Here is a 27389-nt window from a genome sequence, read left to right on the forward strand (position 1 = left end):
ACTTTAAAAGCGTTGCAGTAGAGAAAATCTTGTTAATATTGTATTTAATCATTTATCTGTTACATTTCTCTACTGCACACTAGTAAGCAGTAAGTGAAATCGAATGAAGCAGCATTATTATCAGAAACCAGTTACAAGTAAAATACATTTCGAAAATAAAAGCTATTGGAAATCAACATAAATTTCCATTTTCAAAACAGGTAGAATTGTTAAGACATTTAAAAAACCCAGGTAATTTGAAAGTTTCATATGTTCCATGGTAAAAAGCGTATAAGATAGTACACAGCTGACGAAGTGTGGCTGAGCTGCCCATGTGTTACTTAAATAGTTTCAGAAATTGTAGTAACTCAAGAGTTAACAATATATTCCAAATAGCTTAATACACACGTCAAAGAACATTTTGCATCACCCCGGTTCCCAGAACTCCTGAAGATAGACGTTGACTGTGGATATTGTATCACACACACAGTCCCTTTGACTGTTCAGGAATGTCACTAAACCCGCCCTGATACGTAAACAACCATGCAGGAGCAGCGCCTATTAGACGGAGGGGGTCCGACAGCCGATCAGTTCCAGTCATTCCACCAGGGAGGGGGTACGGGGCTCGTGTTGCCTGTAGTTCAACCATGCATAGACGGTCAATACCGCTGTTCGATCGCGTCCGCATTGTTATTTTGTGCCAGGAAGGGCTCTCAACAAGGGAAGTGTCCAGGTGTCTCGGAGTGAACCAAAGCGATGTTGTTCGGACATGGAGGAAATACAGAAAGACAGGAACTGTCAATTACATGCCTCGCTCAGGCCAATGGCTATTACTGCAATGAATGACTGCTACCTACTGATTATGGCTCGGAGGAACCCTGTCAGGAACGCCACCATGTTGAATTATGCGTTTCGTGCAGCCACAGGACGTCGTGTTACAACTCAAACTGTGCGCAACAGGCTGCATGATGCGCAACTTTACTCCCGGCGTCCATGGCGAGGTCGACCTTTGCAACCACGACACCATGCAGCGCGGTACAGATGGGCCCAACAACATGCCGAATGGATCGCTCAAGATTGACATCACATTCTCTTCACTGATGAGTGTTGCATATGCCTTCAACCAGACAATCGTCGGAGACGTGTTTGGAGGCAACCCGGTCATGCTGAACGCCTTAGACACACTGTCCAGCGACTGCAGCAAGGTGGAGGTTCCCTGCTGTTATGGGGTGGCATTATGTGGGGCCGACGTACGTCGCTGGTGGTCATGGAAGGCGCCGTAACGTCTGTACGATACGTGAATGCCATCCTCCGACCGATAGTGAAACCATATCGGCAGCATATTGGCGAGGCATTCGGCTTCATGGACGACAATTCGCGCCCCCGTCGTTCACATCTTGTGAATGACTTCCTTCAGGATAACGACATCGCTAGACTAGAGTGGCCAGCATGATCTCCAGACATGAACTCAATCGAACATGCCTGGGATAGATTGAAAAGGGCTGGTTATGGACGAGGTGACCCACCAACCACTCTGAGGTATCTACGCTGAAGCGCCGTTGAGGAGTGGGATAACCTGGACCAAAAGTGCCTTGATGAACTCGTGGATATTATGCCTCGACGAATACAGGCATGCATCAATGCAAGAGGATGTGCTACTTGGTATTAGAAGTACCGGTGTTTACAGCAATCTGGACCACCAACTCTCAAGGTCTCGCTGTATGGTGGTACAACATGCAATGTGTGGTTTTCATGAGCAATAATAAGGGCGGAAATGATGTTTATGTTGATCTCTCTGCCAATTTTCTGTACAGGTTCCGGAACCCTCGGAACCGAGGTGATGCAAAACTTTTTTTGATGTGTGTGTATTGTGCAGCACTTAAATGTGTATAATGCGGAATATTTACAAATGCTGCATTAAACACAACCTCAAATCTAAAACAACAACAAAAGCTGTAGAGCATGACTGTAAGAACTTATGGCTTCCTCCGGTGTGCATTCCTTGATGCAATTCTGAAATCAGTCGTAGACTGAAGTACCAACGGAAAACATCATGTGTTCCTAGGTACAGTATCCCCTGGGTACAATAAAACAACAAAACGTAGGAAAAAGACTTCGAGGTTTTATGAGTATTTTGCAATTTGTTTCTGTTTTGTTGCATGTCGACAAAAATATACGTAGTTAAAATAATGTCTTCTGGTTGAAACACCCTGAATTTTTTCTTGTAGTTTTCGCTCACATAATATAAGACATTAAATGACCATACACATTATGGCCATAGATTTTATTTACACGATACTGCAGATCTGTGTATTTATAATGTGAGTTATTAAGCATATTTACAGACTTTCGACTATGTAATTTCCACAGTTGAGGAGAAATTCGAGGTAAATTTAATATGAACTTCTGACAAGATGGCTAACATTAGAAAATAAAAAATATAAACTAATAATTACTCCTTCAATATGTTGTTTCTCTCTACCATGTTCATCTTTTATCCTCCTTTCAAGACACTGTCTATTCCGTTCAACTGCTCTTCCAAGTCCTTTGCTATCTCTGACAGAATTAAGATGTCATCGGCTAATCTCAAAGCTTTTATATCTTCTCCCTGGACTTTCATTCCTTCTCTAAATTTGTCTTTTGTTTTCTTTAATGCTTGCTCAGCATATAGATTGAATAACATCGGGGATAGGCTATAACACTGTCTCTTCCTTCCCAACCCCTGCTTCCTAAAATAATAAAACATCATTAATAAAATGTACAAGCAAGATATTTGTCACAATTTCGTTCCCTTGCGGAGGAAGAGGGCAGTGATTGTGATTCTGATATGGGTGTGTCAAGACACCCAGGTTCAACCTCCCATGGGGCTCACAGTTCTTTTATTACTGCATGGCACCAGGGGGGCCCCCGAGCTATTGCAGCCCATTCTTCCTTACTGGGCTGCATTTACTTCCCTGTGCCCCTCCCATATGTCGTTCTCCATGAATCTCATTTTACTGATGCTCCCTCACCAACCCTTGTGAGCTCCGTGCTTTATGTCAGAACAGGATTGGCCCTTTGAGATCTTCCAGTGGCGTCTGCATGTTGGTTAGTAAGGATACTGTTATTACATGGATCCCACTTCATAACTAATTGCCGTTCGGGTCCACTTGGACTCTGCCTCACAGTTTGCAATCTCTATCTCACTCCTGACAGCACATCTACATGTGCTACCCCGAATGCCCTCCTTCATCAACTCTCCCCTCCCTTGGAGATTTTAATGCTCATCACCCACTGTGGGGCAATGCTTATTCATCTAGTCGAGGACTCTTCATTGATCAATTTTTTGTGGGCCACGACCTGTTCCTTCTTAATGATGGTTTCTCTACTTGTTTTAATGCTACATATGGCACTTTTTTCTGCCATTGATATTTCGCTCTCTCCCTCTCCCCTTCTTCCTTCCTTCCACTGGTCGCCACACAATGACCTCTATGATAGTGATCACTTTCCATTGATTCTCTTGTTCCCATCTCCCTCTTACAAGGTAACCCCGCTGGGCTTTTCATCTTGCTGATTGGTCTCTATATACCTCTCAGATCGTGTTTACACCTTCTTTGTCATGTTGTGTTGATGAAGTCGCCCGTGATCTCTCCGATAAAATAATCCATCCTGCTGGCATTGTCGTTCCCCGTTTGATGGGACCCAATCACTGTCACCCAGTTCTGTGGTGGACTGTGGCCATTGCCACTGCTATCCGTGATCGTCGTCACACCTCGTCCTCTGCCAGTCTTATTACACTTAATAATCTTCACGCCAAAGCCCGTTACTTAATCAAACAGAGCAGACGGGTGTGCTGGGAATGCTTTGTCACCTCTCTAGATTCTTCTGTCCCTTCGTCATGGGTGTGGACTACATTCTACACCCTCCAAGGTTTCAGGGCAGTCTTCCATTCCAGGCCTTGCTCTTCCAGGTGGTCTTTGTACAGCCCCATCAGTTCTTGCAGAACACATCCATTTTGTGGTGGCATTAGTGTCAGCCTCCTATCCAGCTGCCTTCCTCCTCTGGGAACAGTGGGCTGAAGCTTCACTTTTATGTTTTACCCCTTGTCAGGCGGAATCCTAAAAGGACCCTTTTATTGCATGGGAGCTTCTTCTGGTCCTCTCGTCCCACGATTCAGCTCCTGGTCCTGATTCCATCCATAACCAATTGTTTTAACACCGCAACACTCCACAGCATCTGTGTCTCCTCCAGTTGCTTAACCATAGGTGGATCAATGCCATTTCCTTCTCTCAGTGGAGGTATAGTATTGTGGTTCCTGCCCTTAAGTCTGGCAAGAACCCTTCGTCCCATGATAGTTACTGCCCCATCAGCCTGACCGGTGTCCCCTGCAAGTTACTAAAATGCATGGTGACTCGACAGCTCAATTGGGTCCTTGAGTCTCTGGATCTTTTATCTTCTCACCAGTGCGGTTTTCGGGCAGTATGGTCTCCAATCGATCATCTGCTTCGGCAGGCCTTTTCTCAATATCGCCATCCTGTCATAGTTTTATTCGATCTTGATAAGGCCTATGACACAGCTATGCTCCATGAGTGGGGTCTTTGGGAACCCTTCCCGATTTTTATTCACCAGTTCCTGTCCCACTGGACATTGAAAGTCCAGTTTGGCACTGTTTTCAGCTCTCCATGGATCCAGGAGAATGGCGTCCCACAGGTCTCTGTAAAAAGTGTCCTTCTTTTTATAATCGCTATTAATGGATTTGTGGCCTCTGCTGGACCATTGGTGGATGATTTCTGTATTTGAGATAGCTCTCGCTCGGTCGTCTCTGCAGAACAACTGCTGCAGAAAGACATCTGGCGCACTTCCACGTGGACACACACGATTTTCATTTCTCCTCCCTTAGTCAAGGGTGGTGCATTTCTGTCGCTGTACTATGGTCTATCCCGTTCCGGAGCTCGATATTGACGATCAACGCGTGACCGTGGTCCTCCAGCCCCGTTTCTTGAATCTTCTTTTTGAGAACAAGCTTACTTGGTTGTCCCATGTCAGCCATGTGAAGGTTGACTGTTTGTGTAAACCCAGTGTTCTTCACTTTCTCATCCACTTCTTTTGGGGCACGGATCGTTTGATCCTTCTCCATCTTACCAGGCATTAGTTCTGCCTTGTGTGGACTGTGTTGTCAAGTTTATGGATCAGCTGCCCCTTCCATGCTCCTCCTCTTGGACGCAGTTAGCCATTGTGGTATCCATTTAACCACCAGTGCCTTTCACACTAGCCTTGTCGATAGTCTTCTTATTGACGTTGGGATCCCCCCCCACCCCCCTTTGATTCGACGGTCGCTGCTCCTGATTTCCTATGCCATCACTGTCCGCTCTTCCCCTGCTCACGACTCATATTCTATTCTTTTCACAGCAGCGAGCCGTTGCCCATCTGCTGCCCGCCCTTGGGTGGGCTTACCCTTTGGGCTCCACATTGCTTCTCTCCACCGTGACATCCATCTCCACTCCTTGTCCTCTTCTCCATGTTCTCTCCTGACCACCTCCATTGTTAGTTCCTCAGCCATGGATACGGATGGATCTCTTCCAAGGTCCGAAAGCCTCTATCGCTCCAAAGGTATTCCATTGTTTGTTTCAAATGGACTTACAGGAGTTTCAGGATGCCATTGTTTTTTTTTTCCACCGATCCACCGATGGCTCTAAATCCGCTGATCATGTGGGATATGCCTTCACATCTCTTGGTATGGAGCACCGTCTCTTGCCTGCCACGTGTGGGGTGTTTACTGTGGAACTGTTTTCCCGTCATCTCTTGGTCTCTGCCATCTAAGAACTTCTCACTGGGCTTTGTGATGCTGCTTGTTTGGTCGACTTCCTTGGGTTCCTGGGCACATAGGTATCCTGGGTAATGAACCTGCTGATCCCCCCCCCCCCTCCTGGGGCGGATTTGCGGCTTTACATGAAATCCCTTTTTGCTTGATCATGGACTGATTCTTCGGCTCATCAAACAGACTTCTACCATGTGGAGTTCTTCCCTTTGCATCTTCCAGTGGGAATCTACCATCGTCTGCCGTCTTTGTGTGAGCCATACTAGGTTGACCCATGGGTTCTTACTCTGCTATGAACCGTCCCCTACTTCCCCTTTGTAGTTGTGGGCACTGTTCACAGTGACTCATATTTTGCTAGACTGCCTCCGCCTTTATGGCCTTCACACTAATTGTGCCCTCCCATCTACCTTGTCTTCGGTGTTAGTGGACGACCTCTCATGGCTACGTCTGTCCTCGGTTTTCTTCGCGTAAGTGATTTGTACTCTCAGGTATAAGTTCTTGAAGTTTCCTCCAGAATTTGAGTCCCTCAGCCAGCGTAGGCGTTGGTTATGTAGGCCTTCTCTTACCTCCACACCAATCAGCTTCTCCCCTCCTTTCCCTACATTGTGTCTGATCTATTGTGCTGTTTTGTTTCCCCTTTCCTTGTGTCTTCTTCTCCTGGTGTTGTCCCAGTTGTATCGCAATAATGGTATGGTATGGTGTGGGTGTCAGGACGGTTTATTTGCAGTGCTGGTGCCCCACCGCTCGTAGCCTTTCTGGGGCACCCCTGCTCTCCCCATTTACACCCACCCCCTTCCCGTTCTTTCCTCTTCCTGGTGCCCTAAGGCCCTTTTCCCACTGTTTGCTCTTGACTGGACTGTGCTGGTCGTGTTGTTCTTCCGTTGATTTCTGCCATCCTAGAATGTGGGACCGATGACCTCGCTGTTTGGTCCTCTCCCCCAAATCAACCGACCAACCAACCAGCCGAAATACGAAGCCAGTAAGTTTTGTTTGTTACTCGTTTCGACCACAACTGCCTATCTGTAGAGCACTGTGGCGAGACTGAGGCCTACGTCATTTTTCACAAACATCTGGAGTGTCACAATTCGGAAATGGAGCAGAACCATGTCAAGTAGCATATCAGTGAGAAATTATTTGTATGTGTTCTAGCGAAAAAGACATTGTCGAACTTTTAAGATATACTCAGATCAGAATAACAAAGTTATTAACTGCTAGTTACCAAGGTGATAACCAACCAGAGAACAAGCCTGGTCGCGCCTAGTGCTTTGCTCGCCGCTGCCATATCGCTCTACGGACGACAATTGCGGCTGCTAATGTAATTGTTAAGATTCATTTTCGTCATGTGCTTTGTTTCTTTGTGCTGTTTTGTTTTATGGCCAGTGTGGCCAAGCGGTTCTAGGCGCTTCAGTCTGGAACCGCGCGATCGCTACGGTCGCAGGTTCGAATCCTGCCTCGGGCGTGGACGTGTGTGATGTCCTTAGGTTAGTTAGGTTTAAGTAGTTCTAAGTTCTAGGGGACTGATGACCTCAGATGTTAAGTCCCACAGTGCTCAGAGCCATTTGAACCTTAGTTTCCCTCTACGATTTTTACCCTCCACGCTTCCCTACAATACTAAACTGGTGATCCCTTGATGCCTCAGAACGTGCCCTACCGAACGATCCCTCCTTATAGTCAAGTTGTACCACAAATTCCTTTTCTCTCCAATTCTATTCAGTACCTACTCATTAGTTACGCGATCTACTCATCTAATCTTCAGCATTCTTCCGTAGCACCACATATCGAAAGCTGCTACTCTCTTCTTGCCTAAACTATTTACCTTCCTTGTTTCACTTCCATACACATAGTATTTAGTAGTAATTAGCCAATTTTCAGATAGATTGTTTGGATGAGGTTTTGAGAAAATCTCTCTGTTTGGTGTTTTCCAGATTCGACGAAGCTGTTAACATAAAGAAATACTCGTCATGCTCCTGCCGCAGGATACAAGGTAAGTGGGCTGTCGCCTGCCATAATGTGGGTCACACGTTCAGGGCCGCGCAGCTTTACCCACGGGCGACGCCGGCCTGCTCGCCAAAGCCCGCCCGCCGTAACTACAGTATATTATAAGGGGGCGCTGTCTTCTTCTGTGCCAGTCTCTTCACTTCATAGTAGCACTTCTTATTAACCTTCTATTTCACGGTGTTGCCATTTGGCAACAAACCGTAAATTTAATGTTAAGGAAGCCACTCGTATATGCATGATGTTGTCGTCCGGCAACACACGCACAATCTGGCTGCATCGAGCTAGACTATGTTGAGCATAATAACGTTGGCCACACGACATTATAATTATAATCATAATTAGTATTGTTGTTGTTATTACCTGTATATACAATTAAGTTTGTACGGAACCCTCGGAGCCCAAGTCCTAACAACACTTGTCTGACATTTTTTATATAAGTGACGTGTTCAGTTTCTAGATTTTTCGTGCCACATGAACTAAATTTTACAGGTGACACAAAACATTATATCCCACAGTACTGACGGTTAGCCACTCAGACTCACGTATCAGTAGTTTAGTTATCATGAGTGATGGTGAGTAGCCAAGCTACTGCACGTGTAATAATTTCAGCAGCCCTCACGTGCCTGCTTGTTGTGGTAAGCATAGCTTGTGGTGTGCGCCCCCTCTCCCTCCTCCCAAGCTGTCCCGAAGCACAATACGGCATATGCGGCGTCGCTGCCGGACAGTGCATACAGAGGCGAATAGGCTGGGGTGCGCATCAATGCGTCGTGCTACTCAAGTAGCTATGCATTATGCAAAGTGTACATTATGCAACAAACAGTGTGGAAGTAGGAAATAAAGACACTAAAGATTTATAAGCATTGTGCAGAATACTTTTAATGGCGTCATGTAGCACGTATCAACCAATAAAACTATTCTCACAAATATTACAAAGATTAAAAGTCAGAGAGTTAAAAGCTTTTTCAAGCATTAACCGTGTTTCCCTAATTCGCGTAATATTCTTCAGGTCAGTAAGTATCGTGTACTGCACACTTTCTAAAGTAACCTGTGTTTTTCCTGTGTTCAATCTACCTCCGCACCACATTTCATCGAAATTGGTTCAGCGGTTTAGTCGTGAAAAGGTAGCAGAGCTACTTTCGCATTTATAATATTATTATTAATAAAACTTTCAATTAAGATATATTTTTTCCCGTGATCCGATTTGATACGTTGTCCCAAGCTGTGCTCAAGGTACCTGTGAAACCCCCATGAAAATTCGTCTAGTGATTTTGGAGAAGCGTATTCAAACAGAGAAAGAGACAGATGCGATACTTTCACAGGTGTATTATTAGTGTATATAGCTACTTCGACACTTAAAAGATAATGAAAATTCTATACTCCAGATTCCAGGGGTGAATGGTTAGCGGACGGCTGTGCCGGTGTCATATTGTCACGTGTGACAACAGATGTAGAATAGATGTAGAATAGAACACTGACAATTTTTTGTGTTATTTTTTGAAATGTAGATTGTGGTGATAAATCAGTAGCGTATCCACAGGTCTAGGATAGCCTGAAAAGTGACTGGTTGTGAGTTGGCAGAGTCAACGACTGTGATCTCATAAGAATAATTACAATTCTTGTTGTGGCACCATTTTGATGATATCATGGGTCAAAGCAGACGAGTGTGTCAACAGTTTCAGTATTTCCCCTCTTCCGAGTCCCGACTCTGTAACTGTGCGAGATACTTGATTGCTTACAGCCGAAATGGTTAAGGTACAACAGTGAAAAATTCGAAGCCCGGATTGCCGACGTATAACCTTTTTCTACAGAATGTACGCCCTCCTCAGAAAGAACAGCATTTTCCTCTCTAGAGCTCAACGGTGGACATGGCGTGCAGGCTGGGTAAAGGCTGAACTTCCGAAGACGCGACGAACGGAAAATATGCCACTTGTTGTTCTGTAACCCACCTCTACGTTCCTGCTAGGCAGTATTTCTTATGAGCTCTATGACTGGACATAGTATACTACCTTTTACAAAAACCACACTTGAAATACACGGAATGAAGATCGGTGTCGCAACTGCAGTTGTCCCATGAGTATATGTCGAACCGAAAATTTTTAATGTATCGTAACGTATTCTTTTCTATTTGAAATACCGTCATTTTTCATTTCTTTATAATACATAAACCGCCTCTTTTATATCTAGCACATTAAGTCAGACACGTATATCATATATTTAAGAAGCATCCATAAAGATAGCAAACTAGTTTGTTATTCATATATTCTAAGAACTTCCGCTGTCTTTTATCTTACGTCAGCCCGCAGCGAAATCTTGTGGAGCAACTACGAGCTTTATTGTTTAGTGTGATTAACACTAATACCTACATATTCACGTTTATTGGACGACTATCAAAAACCCGCGTGTTGGACGGGTATGTTGTCAGTTTCCTGTACTCTATGGTATCAGTAATTAGTCGGCAGCGTAGTGTAAATCACGGATTTGAACTAGCTGTCCGAAGCACACAAGCATAGTAGCCTGCGACATACTTGCACGTTTTCGATGTCACTTTATCCATGCGAACCTGCAGTGCGTAAGATAGATGCAGTGCATTTTAATACCGTGTATATTGGAGGATAAATGCCGGTTCATCACTACGGCTGACTGGCGTAAACTCTACACAAAATGGATCAAATGGCTCTGAGCACTATGGGACTTAACATCTGAGGTCATCAGTCCCGTAGAACTTAGAACTACGTAAACATAACTAACCTAAGGACAACACACACATCCATGCCCAAGGCAGGATTCGAACCTGCGACCGTAGCGGTCGTGCAGTTCCCGACTGAAGCGCCTAGAACCGCTCGGCCACTACGGTCGGCCTACACTACACACGCCTAAGCGACCGCTATTGTGACATACTGTGAAGATTTAGTTCGCTTCGCGCCTGAGCACAGAAGAGATAATGGCAAAATGATGCTTAGTAGTGTGTTACCATTACATACGACGGTAGCTACCGTGTTAGCTGAGTAACTATCCCTGTTTTGCCATGTGAAAGAGATAAACTTGTCGTGAGTTAAGATAGTAATATTTATCACTGGATTTTCAGACAAAATCAGCGTAAGAAACAACGCTCGATTGCCAAGCACAAAACGATACTCGCTGAGAACAGAAGCTGTTATTGACAAACCATATGACTTTAAAAAAGAAATGGTTCAAATGGCTCTGAGCACTATGGCACTTAACATCTATGGTCATCAGTCCTCTAGAACTTAGAACTACTTAAACCTAACTAACCTAAGGACATCACACAACACCCAGTCATCACGAGGCAGAGAAAATCCCTGACCCCGCCGGGAATCGAACCCGGGCACCCGGGCGTAAGACTTTCCATAGCAATCTAGAAGCGAACACAATCGGACCGTGACGGTTGAGATTATCAGCATAATGAGCTCGCACGTTTCGTGGGAACTCGAATTGCATTCAATAGTCCGGCAAGGCCATCATGTGAAGATGCGTTAGTCGGCCTGACGTACTTGAGTAACAGGTGGCGTCACAGACGGTGCTTCAGTACGCAGTGCGACATCAACAGCTATTGAAGAGCCGGGAAATGGAACAGAGACGACGATGTAGGCTCCCATAAGTCCTGACCACTGACTTACCTGTAGAGCCACACGGTATTATCGTTGCGGAGCTCGGACAGAGTCAGGCGACAGAGTTCAATACACCAATAATTCTTACTGAGCGACACTTGGCAGATAAGTTCATTTATCAAGTCTGTAGATCAGGGGTCTCCAAACTTTTTAGTCCGCGGGCCACATTGACTCCTCCACGAAGTCATAAGGGCCTAGATCTACCTAGTGGGATTAAAGCACCCTAGCACTCCATGATCACCGTAATCTAAGGGTAAAGGAAAGATGAAATCGCAAAAATCTAAGGTTGTGGGAATAGCTAGCACTGAAACGAACTACGATTTTTATTTAATTACATAATTTTAATTGGTGGACGTACCTGACCGAAATTCTGGCGTATTTCACCGACAAAAAAAGTATGTCACTGCACATTCTTCACGAAGTTAACGAAATCTCAAAATCATTGTTAGCAACACTATTACTGCAAGACGTAACAGAGGTAGAGTATGTCAACGCATTGTTATTTCAAGCGGCGCAACAATAAGTTTAGTTATGTAGTCTTGTAGCGAGTAGCAGAGCCAATGTCGCGGTGTATTGGTCGCGATAGGCCTCGAAACTCAATTGTTGGCTGTATAGGTACCACCTCAAATATTTGGCGGACCGGATACCGGGGATGTCTGGCCAGCTAACGCGGGCCGGTTTGCGGGCCGTCGCGGGCCGGTTTCGGCCCGCGGGCCGTAGTTTGGAGACCCCTGCTCTAGATGACTGCAGTTGAGAACCAAGGCACAGTGCATAAGACTCTGGACTGTTGTTCAGGAGGAGGAGGGGGTTCACTTCCTCGTCTGAACACATTAAGCTTTGATGTGGTTTACCTCAAGCACATCAGACGAACAACTAATTGGTTACATTGCAAAGTCCATTGCCAATTTCCTTTCCCTTCCCTAAGCATGAGGATCTTGTGCTCCGCATCTACACTGCACCACAGAATTATAAGATCACTTTTTAGAAATCGCGTAATTTTCACCCATTGCGTCGCTTAAGTTTGAAATTTGGCTCAAAGGTCGCTAGAATCTTCGCCTGTAACGGTGCAAAAGTGTGCCGCCCTGCGACGTCACCCTCGGGCACGACGACGTTTCAAACCAGAGCTCAGAAGTTCGCGTGAACTGTAAGGCAGGGTAATTATGTCACATTAGCACCAAATTTCGGCACAACTTTGCCCAGCGCCACTGTGAACGTGTCACACAATGGGAAGGTCGTCACAGCCTCTCTTACCCTTACTTCACTCCTTTTTTTGACGTCGCTGCGATGGAGGTCAGAACCGCAACACCCAGCGTTTTCGCGTAGGTGACTGAGGCAAACGCCGGCCGGAGTGGCCGTGCGGTTCTAGACGCTACAGTCTGGAGCCGAGCGACCGCTACGGTCGCAGGTTCGAATCCTGCCTCGGGCATGGATGTGTGTGATGTTCTTAGGTTAGTTAGGTTTAATTAGTTCTAAGTTCTAGGCGACTGATGACCTCAGAAGTTAAGTCGCATAGTGCTCAGAGCCATTTGAACCATTTTTGAACTGAGGCAAACATTTTAGACACGCAGCTGCTCAGAACCGACGCGAAATGGCCTGGGGGTGGCATAAAAAGCGTCAATGAAACCACCCCTTCCCTTGGTTTGTTGATTCCCACATATTTCGCGGCCGAAAATGATAGTTCGCAGTGCAGTGAGCAGCAAGACACGTTCCCAACAAACATGACCACTGCTGCCGGTCCCTGGGTGTTTAAAACCCACTCTGTGGACATCGTAGGGCTGTAGCCTTACTGAATGTGATCTCACCCCTTTGGAGTGTAACGTGACTGCAAAAATTGCTGTCCCATACGAAACCACTAGGGACTGTTCAAAATTATTTGCGAAATTTGGACGTGATCCGAAGCAGTAAAGTGCTTTTATGATTTTTCATCCCTCCTTTTTCGCGTACTCTTGTGGCATGACGTGCAAATTAACAAAAGCTGACTCGAAGTGTCCCTCGCAATTCGTGAATACATGACCAAAATATTAAACTGACTACGTGTTCCAAAACACTTCGCTATAAAAACTTTAAAAGTGCCTGAGGCCTCAAAATAATTCCTAGTCGCGACGAGAATTGGGCTCGCGAAATAATCAAAGTAAAAAATATATCATCATTCTTTATAGGTATTCTTAAAATATTACGTTAGTATGAAAATTCTATTGCTAACATAAGACAATAGGAGCAAACAGTTATGATATTGAGATTATTTCTAGATTGTGCAAATACTGATACTGTAAGTCAATAAATATTTTCAGTGGGAACACGAAATGCGTATTACCTCGAGTCTGTGCATCACATGTCCCTGCCCTATAACTTTATGTATAATATTTAAACTTGAATTAATGCCCCATGGTTTTAGTTCGATATTGAAATGTACAATGCCCGTGTTACATCATACCTTTGAAAGGACACGGCCGATTTCCTTCCTCATCCTTTCATAGTCAGAGCTTGTGCTCCGTCTCTGATGACATCGATGTTTATGGGATGTTAAACCCTAATTTTCCTTCCTTCTTCCTGGATAGTGAAATGCCGGCCGGGGTGGCCGAGCGGTTCTAGGCGCTACAGTCTGGAACCACGCGACCGCAGGTTCGAATCCCGCCCCGGGCATGGATGTGTGTGATGTCCTTAGGTTAGTTTTAAGTAGTTCTAAGTTCTAGGGGACTGATGACCTCAGAAGTTAAGTCCCATAGCGCTCAGAGCCATTTGAACCACTGGGATAGTGAAATACAGTATATTTAAACTGTAAACAGAATTGCAAGGTACGGTAACAAATAAAGTTACTTCAAACAAACTTATCCACGAACTTTTTCCTTGTTGTTTCCCATCAATTCAGGACCGTATGTAATTCATACGTTGTTTTTTACTTCGGTGCCAACCTCGATGCGGCAAGTCGCTGTACACGTGAGAAGTGTTGCACCAGTTGTTGTATGCCTAATTAAATTCTACTGACTTATTCATTACTCACAGATGAAGTACAGTTAAGTCCTTCAGTCACACGCTGATGTAAACAGTTAGTCCCTAAAAAAAGGCGAACAGACTGTACTTGCGAATCGCCAAAAGGTTAATGCTGCGCCCCACGCAACACATGTTCCTACGACGTATTTCAATCATCTGGGTCATAAGATGGAAGAGAATTATTGAACGAGCTGATTTTTCCTGATAGACCTTTTTTTTTTATTTGTATCTGAGGTAAGTCGTGTTTCTTTGAAACCTTCACACTACCCAGTCGAAATCGTTTACCTGGTGTGCGATTCATGGAGGAGCTATCCAAATAAATATTTCGAATGTTCCGACATGACTGATGATCCTTTAGGATAGAGTTTTCGCACGCTAAGCTGTACTTACACAAACAGCTTGGTATAGCGATGTTAGGCCAAGTTCTACGATAGAAACCAGTGCGTCCTCGTTGCACCTTGGGTAGCATGTCCTGCATCCCCCACAGCGCTACTGCACTGCGTATTGCGTCGGGCGACGCGCAGGCGTCGCTAGCAGTATACTTGCAGCAGCGGTAGAGAAGCCCTGTACACTTCAGCGTATTTACACTGCAGTCCAAAAGCTAAGCATGACAATTAATTATAAGCATATTTCTTGAAACTATACTCTGAAATGTTATATAACAATATAAAAGTTTAGCCACTAGACGTTAGGCTGGCTCAAATGGCTCTGAGCACTATGGGTCTTAACTTCTGAGGTCGTCAGTCCCGTAGAACTTAGAACTACTTAAACCTAACTAACCTAAGGACATCACACCGTAGCGGTCGCGCGGTTCCAGACTGTAGTGCCTAGAACCGCTCTGCCACCCCGGCCGGTTAGAAGTTAGGGAAACGCCAGTGTTCGAAAGAAGTAAACCCAGACATCCTGCACCGAAGTACTCATTGAAAAAAAGTAACATTTAAGAGAAGCGCAAATTACAGCATAATTTTACCTCTGTGACATATGTTTTCACATAAGCCAAACGTGCACATTTCTATGGATGACAACTGTTCGCAATGTCCTGATTGAACAGTGTGTTTTCATCAAGATGTCACTTGCTGAATAATGGTGCTCGAAATATTTTGTTTAAAAGGTATGCAACATTAATGTTCGCCTGTATGAGTATTATGAGAGTACTTTAAAAAGTAAGTTACATATTAATGTGGCAGGCCAACTAATTTTTATTCATTGTTGCACTACACATACAGGTGACCCAGATACACGACACCATTTTTCAGCTTAGTCGCAAAATGTCTGTAAATAACGGTCGGAACGTTCTACCAATCGTTCAGTTTCTCTGTGATAGAAATGTGCTTACTTGTCACAGAGCCATTCGAAAACCGCTCTGTTTATGTCCTTGTCGTTGTAAGGTCTCTTTTCACAAGATCTACTTTAAACTTCCCAATAAGTTGGAAATAGCATGGTACAAGATCTGGTCTTCCAGATCAGCATTACTCACGTCTGTGTGGCCTTGGCCTTGGCATCATTTCATTACAGATGGACGCTACATTGCATTTGGTCCGTATATTGCCAAAATTTCACAGTGAATCTTTGTGCAATTTAGGCGTTCCGCCCACAAGAACCGTGTCGTACTCCGCGCGTCAATTTCCAGTTGCTGCTCAATTTCAGTCGCACACTCCGATGCACTTATTATCCGACCGCAGCAGAACTGTGTCTGCAGGAAACCAGAAACGTGTTGTCTTCTTTGTTTGTCGGGCTCTATTATCACTCACAGATACATATTTTTTATTAGTTAAATACCATTTTTTGCGACCATAATTAAACTCTTAGACCAAACGCGTTTCACTTTATTTTAAAGCACCTTCGGTGGTCACTGTAACAATGCAGTTTTGGTCTGCAAGAATCATGAACAATTGCCTTGCGTTAACTTGCTAATATAAACAGTATTAATTATTATCGTTTCTTGCGTTTTTTTTTTCTTACGTCATTCTTCGCATGTTCTGTCTTCTGACACTGCGCCGCTCTTGTTTCGCAACGGTCTTAGCGAATGACGACATGTGTACATGCAGCCGTGCAAACGTGTGTGGAATCACTCAGCATCGTGATTAAGGACTGCTACTGAGGAAAAATGAGCCCCAATGTCTCACTGACGTCCAGTGTAAGCGGAGGAGTATTGAGCAACCTGTTCCTCTCTGGGCGGAAGAGCATTAAAATCTCCGTCGGACACAATACTCTTTGTGGTGGATAGATTTATTACGTCCAACATCTGTACAAAACGTGTTATATACAGACAAAACTTCCAGTCACGGTCTGTTTCATTGGATTTCATCTGCACGACTGCGACTCAAGCGCATTTCGACCACCTGTGTGGTGTTATCCGTTTGCTGTGTCATTTCAGGGTGTATACGAACCGGGACAACCGGGAGATCCGCGAAAAACTCTGGAATTTTTTCATCCGGGAGAAAACCGGTTAAAACCCGGGAATATTTTAGAATTCCGGGAATTTTTCATTGTTTTCAGTTAAATTTTTGTAATTTTGACTGGTAAGAACCGATACTCTAACAAAGAATATTACTGTATCCCGCTACTGCAGAATAATACTTCAGCAATAAAACATGAACGAGTGAAAAAACGAAAATAAAACTTAAACTGCAAAGTAAATGCGCCATATACATCAACAAAACAAAGTGCTCATACAAGGGTCTGCCAACAGCAAAATTTGTCAAAGGCTTTAGGAAGGATATGCAATGACTGGTAACAACCAATTGTCTCCGATGAGCGTGACGTCACAACTTTTTACATTAGATTCGTTTTAGCAGTTACAAGCGGAATCATGCGCATGCGCAGTTGAGTAGTACCTTCTCCCGCTTCTGGCTACAGAAATGTGGCTGCTGGCTGTGTAAGCAGCCGCAGGCTCGAATGTCTTGTTTCTTTTATGACCTAATGTAAGATCTTTTAATGTTTTACACTTACGAACCTACGGCTCCCTACGACATCGTAGCTGCGCAAGCCCGTGACGCCTGTCGCCTGACACTCTCTGGCAACTACTGAAACGAACCTATTTCTAACACGTCACGGGACAATATTCTGAATGGTGGTTTGAAAATCGTTACTATCAAAGAAAATTTCCTTTTATGCAAGTTGAACTATGTACGAGAATGTACGATGAATTTCTTAAATCAAAGAGCGTTTGACTCTCATTTAAAAATAAACTCTTTCATGACGAGCCATTAGAAGAATTTCGAGCCCAGAACAGACATTTATGTCGTTATTAAAAATTTTAATGGCACATTTGTGTGATATATCTTAAATTGTAATACGCGCATAAAAGACCAACATTATATGTGAAAGCTTAGCTTCTCTTCCAGCGTATTAATCTTACAGACCAATATTATAAGTGAAAGCTTTACTTTTCTTGTATATTAATTTAAACCATTAACTTTTTCTATTTGTGTGTTCGCGCAACTTAACAGTGATGTTGCTATTGGCTCACTTCATCATGTGTCATAAGCTCTGAATACCTGGTATCATCGGCTGGTGAAAATCACGTGACATGAGCTATGACTGGCTTACAAAAGCACATCACAATCTTGATTTCAATGCTTCGGAAAGTAACATGTGCTGTTTGGTGGAATTCGAATTTATACTTTCGTAACACGAAAATATGCAGCGTACATGTTACTGCACATCAAAGCTCTTTCCAAAACGTTTTTTCCCCCTGTGTTTTGTTTTCCAAAGCACCGGGAAATTCTACACCCATGTATAAAACCACAACCATTCAAAGGATGGATAAGTTATACAGTTCCGGGAGAAAATGTACTTTCAGTTACCAGGGAAAAACTGTGTTTTCACCCAGGAGAAAATGTATTTTTAACCGGGAAATCCAGGAATTTTTTTTTCTTTGTCCACGTATACACCCTGCATTTGAAACACTGTGCATTCGAAAATGTGAGATTAAAGGGACCAGACTGCTAAGGTCATCGGTCATTGGAAAATCACACGGCAAATTTGTTTGATGCGTATTTGCAAGTAGCGTAACGTGTTTGATTTGTATGGTCTGCTGGGGTAACACAGTATTTGCTACAAACGAGTTGGTAAGGCAAAGAAGGGAAACTACCTGACCAGTCGCCTATGTGAGCAGTAATAATCACGCTCAGTGTATCCGATGGACATACCATTAACCTGATAGCAGACCCATCCTCGATTTCATGTCCAGAATCAGCCATAAAGTTGTCAGCCGGCTGCAACTTTACGCTGCGCAGTTTGTCTGTCGATGAGGTAGCACTACTCACAGGGGTGTAACGAAGCAGTATCTTAGTATTAACTCCCCTGGCAGAACTTGTGGCTCACACGTGACAATCTACCTTTGTGTCGTCTTCTGTCAACGACATTAGAGGCTCGCCTCTCAACCGAGGTCACTGACACACACTTATGCAGTGCCTCTAGCTACTGATGTAGCCGGTGTGAATCGTGGTAATAGAAAGACAATTCCATCGTCATTGTTCTGCCAGCCAGGGGAAGAGAGGTGGTGGCGTAAAGTTGCATATCATCATGTTGAGCACAAGGATCGTTGATTAAATAAATATAAGGATTGAACGTCTGTACGATACGAGGTCATTTGAGGTGGGGAGGAAGTTCCCATCCCTAGCGAGTACGAGTCCAGTTTACTATCAACGGCGCCAGCACGATCGACTTCTCCATTGTTTTTCAAACCTCTCTGCAGTATCTCAAGGACTGTGGGTATCTCCTTTATCGCTATTCGAGAACAGTAAGGTACATGCCACCATCACATTTCACACAATTTTTGTTACCATATGGTACCACCACTAACAACAATAAGAGTAACTTTACGTGCGCTGATTAGTTAATTATACAAGACGGAGTTAAGACACTGTCATCATCTCACAAGGGAAGTGCGTGACCTCGAACGCCCAGAACCGCAGGAAAATGTGCTTAGAATGTAAATCGCTCATCCCAAAAACAGCGGTATGAGCCATTCGTATGCAAAGCTGCGCGGCTAACCACGACAGACATTTGATGAATGATCACCTATTCAAGGTCTAAGAGAGGAATTTCGGTAACGTGAAGAAACAAAATATCCATATAATAGGACCAAAAATACACGGACTTCAATGTCGTGACTTATTGCTACATTTCCCTCTGCTTAAAATAATTGCGCTATCCGAACAATAAACTTTTTCTACTGATCTAATGGTGTTGTTCAGCTTTCAGACTTCAAAGAGATTTAACGAAGTGGTCGAAGCAAAGTGGAACAGAGCAATATGCACATCTGATTAAAGCCACATTTTGACATTCATTTAAATCCCACGCCAGCACACTTCCCTTGACACTACATGTGTTGTACAGTGCATGGCGAAGGGTGTTTCATTAGGGAAGTACATCGTTGGCAGTTCATCGGTGCTGATTTCGATTTCGTCATTGACTTATAAAATAGATGCCCGATAATAATCATCCCCAAAACATCGATATTGAATGTTGAATTCGCGGAATGGCGAAATAAGCGACAGTTCACGGAATGTTGTACTAAACGACATACAAATACATGGAACATCATTTATTAATCAATAAATATAACAATAATTAAGATTATCATTCGACTACGATGTTATTGAACATGGGAATGAGGGCGATTCGGTCGGCTTATCGGGAATTTTTATCGTGATACTTCAGGACACGCTGGACTTCTGATAGTACAGGTATATGCGCAACTGTCTTGAAATCATTCACAGTGCGATGCGTTTTCGTTAGTCACCACTGTACTTATTTACTGTTAACTCATTGCGTGTTTCCGACAACGGCCGTGGGAGGCAAAGTTTAGTAATATCGCGGTGGGGTAGTTTAACATTTCTGAGAGAAGTTTCCTCTACGGTTTGTTACGTTTTTTGACAGAGAGCATTTCCTGCTTTTGAGGACAGGCGTTCAGAAGCTGACGATGTAGATTTACAATTCAATTGTTTCACTGCGGTGTTTTGTGGCGTTGGACGGGTAGTACCGGTGCGTTATACCGTACTTGTAATGGATCTTGTTTAACATTTAGAAGGCGATCTTTCAAAATATAACTATACTGTGATGGTCGACCTGTTTCTGTTCCAGTTTGCAAAATTATTCTTTCTTGTACTATTTTATAATGTTCAATCCATAAATCAAATTTGGTTTTCCTGAAACGCATCAGCATATTTGCCATCTTCACTGACAGTCGTTTCAGTAGCTACTTGAAAAATCCCTGAGTGTTTTGATAGCATCCGAACATGATAACGTACAATGAAAATGTATGCTCTTGAACCTACTGAACAAGCAATTTGATATCTACATTTACATACGTACTCCGCAAGCCACAGTACGATGCGTGGCGGAGGGTACCCTGTAGCAATACTAGTCGTTTCCTTTCTTGTTCCACTCGCAGACAGAGATAGGGAAACAAATAACAAACTTTGTGTTTTGCCTTACGGCAGCTCTTGTCATGCGGGAAACCTCGTCAGAGAGGACCACCGCAAGAGCGTCTAGGGAAGTGATTCCAGTGGTGGTTTCCCGTTGCCTTCCACTGATGATGATGATATGATAATGGGCACAACACGACACCCAGTCCCTGAGCGGAGAAAATCTCCGACCCAGCCGGGAATCGAACCCGGGCCCCTTGGCGTGCCAGACCGCCGCGCTGACCACTCAGCTATCGGGGCGGACAGATAGGGAGAAGTGACTGTATGTCCCTATACGAGTCCTGATTAGTCGTATCTTATCCTCGTGGTCCTTACGCCTAATGTATATTGGCGGTAGGGGGATTGTTCTGCAGTCAGCTTCAAATGCCGGTTCTCGAAATTTTCTCGGTAGTGTTTGTCGAAAAAAACGTCACCTTCCCACGAGGGATTCCCATTTAAGCCCCCAAATCGTCTCCGTAACACGTGCGTGTTGTTCGAACCTACCAGTAACAAATCTAGCAGCCCACCCCTGAATTGCTTCGATGCTTTCCTTTAATCCGACCTGGTGCGGATCCCAAACGTTCGAACAGTACTCAAGAATAGGTCGCACTAGCGTCCTATATGTGGTATCCTTTACAGATGAACCACACTTTCCTAAAATTTTCCTAATAAACCGAAGTCGACCATTCGCTTTTCCTACCACAGTCCTCACGTACTCGTTTTATTTCATATCGCATTCCTACGTTACGGCCAGATATTTAAACAACGTGAGTCTGTAAGGGAGGAAACTACTAATGCTGTATCCGAACATTACGTGTTTGTTTTTCCTACTCATCCGCACTGCCTTACATTTTTCTACATTCAGTAACACCTTTCATTCGTCACATTAACTAGAAATTTTGTCTAAGTCATCTTGCATCCTCCCACAGTCCCTCATCTTCTACACCTTCCCATACAACACAGCGTCATCAGGAAGCAGCCACTGCTTTCTGCCCACCCTGTCCGCCAGATCACTTATGTGTGTAGAAACAAATAGCGGTCCTAACACTCATCCCTGAGGCACTCCTGACGATATTTTTGTCTCTGATGAACACTCGCCGTCAGGACAACATATTGGGTTCTATTAGTTAAGAAGTCTTCGAGCCACTCACACGTATGGGAACCTATTCCGTATGCTCGTACCTCCATCAACAGCCTGCAGTGGGATACCATTTGATGTGGCTCATACACGGATACGTCAAAACGTTATGACCATTGTCACACTCTTACTGATTGACCTCTAGTGGCGTTGCGGCCACGTGAAGCGACAAGAAAAGTACATTAGCGGAGCAGGGACGAATGAGGAGCGACGATAATGGTCACAAATTGGAAAATACACTGACATAAACGACTTCGACGAAGAGCAGATTGCTATGGCGCCTGTGGCCCGTTGCATAGGAGCGAGCATCTGAGAAAGGGCGAAGCTTAGTGACTGTTCCCGTGCTGCTGTCGCGAACATTTGTGGAAAGCGGTTGAAGGACGATGAAACCACAAGTACACGACAAGATGTAGGACGTCTGTGTCTCATAACAAAACTTGAAGGGAAGAGGCTTCCTCGTTCTGTGAAACGGATGGGCGCCGGTCTGCCGATGTTCAGTGCTAGTGCAGGCGCAATTGTTTCGGAGTACACCGACGAGCTAGCGTTACTGAACATGGGGCTCCCATCCAGGCGAACGGGTATCCGAAACAAATGCCGCGCTACTGACACAGGCCGATGGGGCAGTATTAAGCTATGGTGGACATTCACCTGGGGTTCCTGAGGACCTGCGGCTGTAATCGAAGACATCGTTACAGCTGTGGACTACGTTAACATTTTTGGGAACCACATGAGTTTCCGACGGCGATGCCATCTTCCATCAGGAAAATTGTCCAGCCATAAGGTCACATTCGTGCTGCATTGGTTTGAGGAGAGTGAGCGTGACATGTCGCTGATGTCTTGGCCACAATATTTGCGTGATCTGAACCCGATGGAACACATCTGGGGTGGTATCAGGCGCCAGCTGCGTTGCCCGGAAACTATCGCTCTGTAATTTATGGGAATTTTGTGACGTGCTCGTAGACGTCTGGTGCCACACATCTCCGAAAACGTTCCTGTCTACTCCATGCCACACAGAACAAAGATGGAGCAACGCGCTATTTTGCAGGTGATCATAATGTATCAGCTCATCAGTGTGCGTGTCCACGTGTGTGTTTGTGTGTGTGTGCTGAAATTACTTTACTGGTTGCAATATACTTTTTGACTCAAATTTCACTAGTAGCCACTTTTATAGGCCGCAGAATGTCACAACCAACTGCCAGATCCGCAATAACTGCGGCTTTTAGCATGTATGGTGGACGTAGAGTCTATATATAAAATATATTTATTTTAAACACCAAAACGATTACTAATTGTAACTGAAACGAGAACGCTGTGAGATAAGCATCGTATTTAGGGGGGGATATGTTTATTTACCAGATGGCATCGATATTATAAGAAATGTGGCTGTTTGGTATCGTAGGTTTTTCTGACAGTAGAGGAAAAATGAAGCTGTTATCATTCTGAAGGCTGGTCTGAACACCACAGTGTTTACTAGTCACGGTGCTACTGCCTTCCTCTGACTTTTAAACTGACTTGCCCAACCAGTTATAGGAGGGCCTACGGTTTAACGTTGACTCCTAAAGACGGCATAGCTTGGAATTTCTATACATTAACAAATACTGCCAGCTCTCACTTACCGCTTCTTTCGAAGCGATAAGTGAGAGCTAAAAATCCTAGTACTGCATGGATATCCAATCCAAGTCCATTTTACTGATAGTATCAACTTCGAAAATGTCTGAATATATATATATATATATATATATATATATATATATATATATATAAATTGGTTGCTAGATACTTTTTGAAATTAGAGCATTGTATGTATCACATGACACGGATCGTTACACAGGAACTATCGTTCGAAACATAGAGGCTGATGTTAATAATCGTCTGAGAAGCCTCATTGTAGTAGGGCTACTGTATTGTGACGACGTATGTCAGATACGTTTCCTTTAAGATTGATCCAATCCACTAAACACACATCTTCCGCTTTACTTGTGAAGTTCTCTCTCACTCCGTCGCCTTCCTTATCTTACTTATGATTGGGAATCGTTTTACTGCTATGACTACGAATGTGTTTGTGATGACACTATCCGCCCTTGTAGGGGGTCTGACGGTCGATGACATTTAATGCATATACATAAACATCATAAAGAAAGCCCTGCGTCATTACTAGCGACCCAGCCTGACTTCGCACGGGTAGCATTAAGTGTCTACGGACAGACGACTTGTGTGGCATTGCGTATTTTGCTTACGGGCCACTGCGTAGGGTTCTGAATAAATTGCGGAGAACAAAGTTAATTAATTGAATATCATCACTTTCATATGACTTACACGATATAAGCAGCGAACGGCCGGCAAGTTGTTTGGAGGCGCGAATATCGTGTGTTTCACACTGAGTTGGCGTTTGAAGTGACATCTCATGGCAATATAGAAGCACATTGTGTTGAAAGTAGTATGTTTACAATCAGTGTATAAATTTTATGCGAATCAGGGGCGTATGTGTGTGATTCAGTGTGAATCGGAGGTTGGCTGAAGTGGCGCAAATAAAAGAAAAAATAAGAAAACCCACGCATGACGTACATGTTTAGCTCGTGTTGCAGCACTCGCCTTGTGAAGCACTGGTGAGACTCATTGCCGCAGTTCTTTGTCGTGGACGCTTTATGGCAGACTTCTTCGCCGTGCCGCGCAAAGAATCGTGTCCACATCTAGGTTTGATTCAAGAAGAGCTGAAAGTTGAGTCATCTGCTGCGCTGTGAAAAGAACATACTGTACGTAAACGAAGCAAAGTTGCGCATACACTTTTTCGGAAAACGTTTCACTTGTAGCATGAAAAATTAAACACCGCCTACTTTGGATTCATATGTTTTTTCGCTGTGCAACTGTCTTCAAACGATTGCAGGGGAACTATTGGTTAAATATATATGATTATTTCTAATTGTGAGGCTCACACCACAGCCTTATGATGAGGTGGTTATCTTTTCGTTATTGGTCATACTTATTACGATACTTTTAAAGTTAAGTTACTCACTGCCCATTCGAAGAATTTGCAATGAATTGAGACTGCGCACTGCGATCGCAAATCCGAGGAAAGCAGTCAATGACAGTCTGAAATCGTCATATTTGTAAATGCATATCTCTACATCATTGAGAGCTAAATGCTAGGTGAAAAACGTGACCCATCCAAGATTCGATCCACGACTTTTCATACGCGTTACCGCTTTTTTTTTTATTATCAAACTGACTTGGTACTTTCATGGAACATTCAGATGAGCATAGATACAATCATCATGTAATTCAAGTTTCAAATTGAGAAACAAGTAATTATTATGAACAAAACAAGAGGAAAAGATTCTGAGCAACCAGGAAACTAACTCACAACTTATTCTTTCTCCCCCCCCCTCCCCCCCCACTCTCTCTCTATCGGTATCAAACGACGAATGACCCCCATTGCACGACGATCTCCATCGGTAATATAGTAACACTAAGACGAGACCAAGCAGTTTTCCATAAGGTTGACGAAGAAGCTATTTCAACAGCGGGAAGGCAAGACGGTTCAAACCACAGGGATGGGACTCCGGTAGTGAGGTGCGTCTTTGGAAGGATGTGAGCACCTAAGACACTAACAGTAATAACACCTAAGACACTAATAGTAATAAAATATTTGAAAGTATGTCGCAATGTAGGGTTAACCTGCCCAACATCGACGGGCGAATTTACACTGACCGGCTGGAGACAAGAAAATAAACGAGATGTAATGGAATGCGGAACCAGTGTACACGTTAAGACATTGCGTCGTATAAACAAGATGCACGCCATAACTTTAATATCGGGAAGATTAATCCTCCGAACTTTCGTGGCCTGGCCACCACTTCATATCGAACTCGGAAAATGCTGTCACAGGAATCGACCGGATAATTATTAGAGTCTGCGGCCCGTCATCGTGCGAAGCGCGAGTATGTGTGCAGTGTAATATAGTTTACTGAAAATACAGGTATCTAAGACCTACACCTGGAGAAGGAAGCTAAGGGAACGGCATTCGTTTCAAGAGTCGCTCCCTCAACACGAATCGTAACCTCTCACCAGTTTAGTGTCGCCATATTGGTCGGTTTGCTATCCAGTAAGGTCCCTAAAGTCTTGTGGCGATCGATCAGTGCCACCAGAGGAATTACCACTTGATTAAAGCCCCGCAGTAACAAGAATGTGCATTTGCTAGCAATAATGCGGGCACCAGCAAGGCGAGAAAAAAATTCGAGGTATCATTGAGCACGGAAATGTCGTCGACATTTCGTACTACAACCATGACGTCGTCGGCGTACGGGCGGAATGAAAATCGTTCCCCCAGTACACTCCACCGTTAGACCACCACAACTAACGCGAATTACACTAACGCACATAAATTAAGGATAATGATGATAATTGGTGAAACAACGCTCTGGTGGGCGGTTTGCAGGTTTAAATCACCTCGGAGTATGACCATGCGGTGCATTTGACTTGCGGTCGTCGCACGGTGGCACTGGAAGCAGTCCACATACGCAGAGGTGTGTTGGTGTATGTCAGAGTACGGTGCAGCGACGTTTTCAGACGTGATAATGGTGACTGTGTGTTGAAAATGGCTCAAAGAACACTTGTTGATGACGTTATGAGGGCTAGAATACTAGGGCTACTGGAGGCTTGTCAAACACAGCAGGTGCGGTTCTGGGCGCTGCAGTCTGGAACCGAGCGACCGCTACGGTCGCAGGTTCGAATCCTGCCTCGGGCATGGATGTGTGTGATGTCCTTAGGTTAGTTAGGTTTAATTAGTTCTAAGTTCTAGGCGACTGATGACCTCAGAAGTTAAGTCGCATAGTGCTCAGAGCCATTTGAACCATTTGAACCAAACACAGCAGGTCGGAGCACTGGCCCTCCGTGTGTCATAAAGCGTGATCCCAAGATTATGGCAACGACTCCAGCAGACAGGAAACGTGTCCAGGCGCTACAGTACGGGATGTCCACAATGAACAACACCACAAGAAGACGTATCTCACAATCAGTGCCCGCAGACGGCCACGGAGTACTGCAGGTAACCTTGGTCAGGACCTTACCGCAGCCACTGGAACAGTTGTCTCCAGACACACAGTCTACAGACGACTGAACAGGCATTGTTTATTCACCCGGAGTCCTGCAAGGTGCATTCCACTGACCCCTGGCCACAGGAGAGCCCGTAAAGCCTGGTGTGAAGAACACAGTATATGCTCATTGGAACAGTGGTCCCAGGTTATGTTCACGGACGAGTCCAGGTATTGTCTGAACAGTGATTCTCGCCGGGTTTTCATCTGGCGTGAACCAGGAACCAGATACGAACCTCTTAATGTCCTTGAAAGGGATCTGTATGGAGGTCGTGATTTGATTGTGTGGTCTGGGATTATGATTGGTGCACGTACACCGCTGCATGTCTTTGACAGAGGAATTGTAACAGG

General features: G+C 44.3%; 1 protein-coding gene across 3 annotated transcripts in view; it reads left to right on the forward strand.

The window, feature by feature from the left end:
• LOC126162638 (sialin-like) overlaps positions 1-27389 on the forward strand; it is a 437975-nt gene that overhangs the window by 276452 nt on the left and 134134 nt on the right. For all 3 annotated transcript variants that reach the window (XM_049919270.1, XM_049919268.1, XM_049919269.1), the window contains exon 3: positions 7702-7760. In XM_049919270.1, coding sequence (XP_049775227.1) covers positions 7702-7760 — 59 coding nt within the window. The remainder of the gene's footprint in view (positions 1-7701; positions 7761-27389) is intronic.

This window comes from Schistocerca cancellata, chromosome 2 (genome assembly GCF_023864275.1).
Source record: "Schistocerca cancellata isolate TAMUIC-IGC-003103 chromosome 2, iqSchCanc2.1, whole genome shotgun sequence".
In the NCBI taxonomy this organism is placed as follows: domain Eukaryota; kingdom Metazoa; phylum Arthropoda; class Insecta; order Orthoptera; family Acrididae; genus Schistocerca; species Schistocerca cancellata.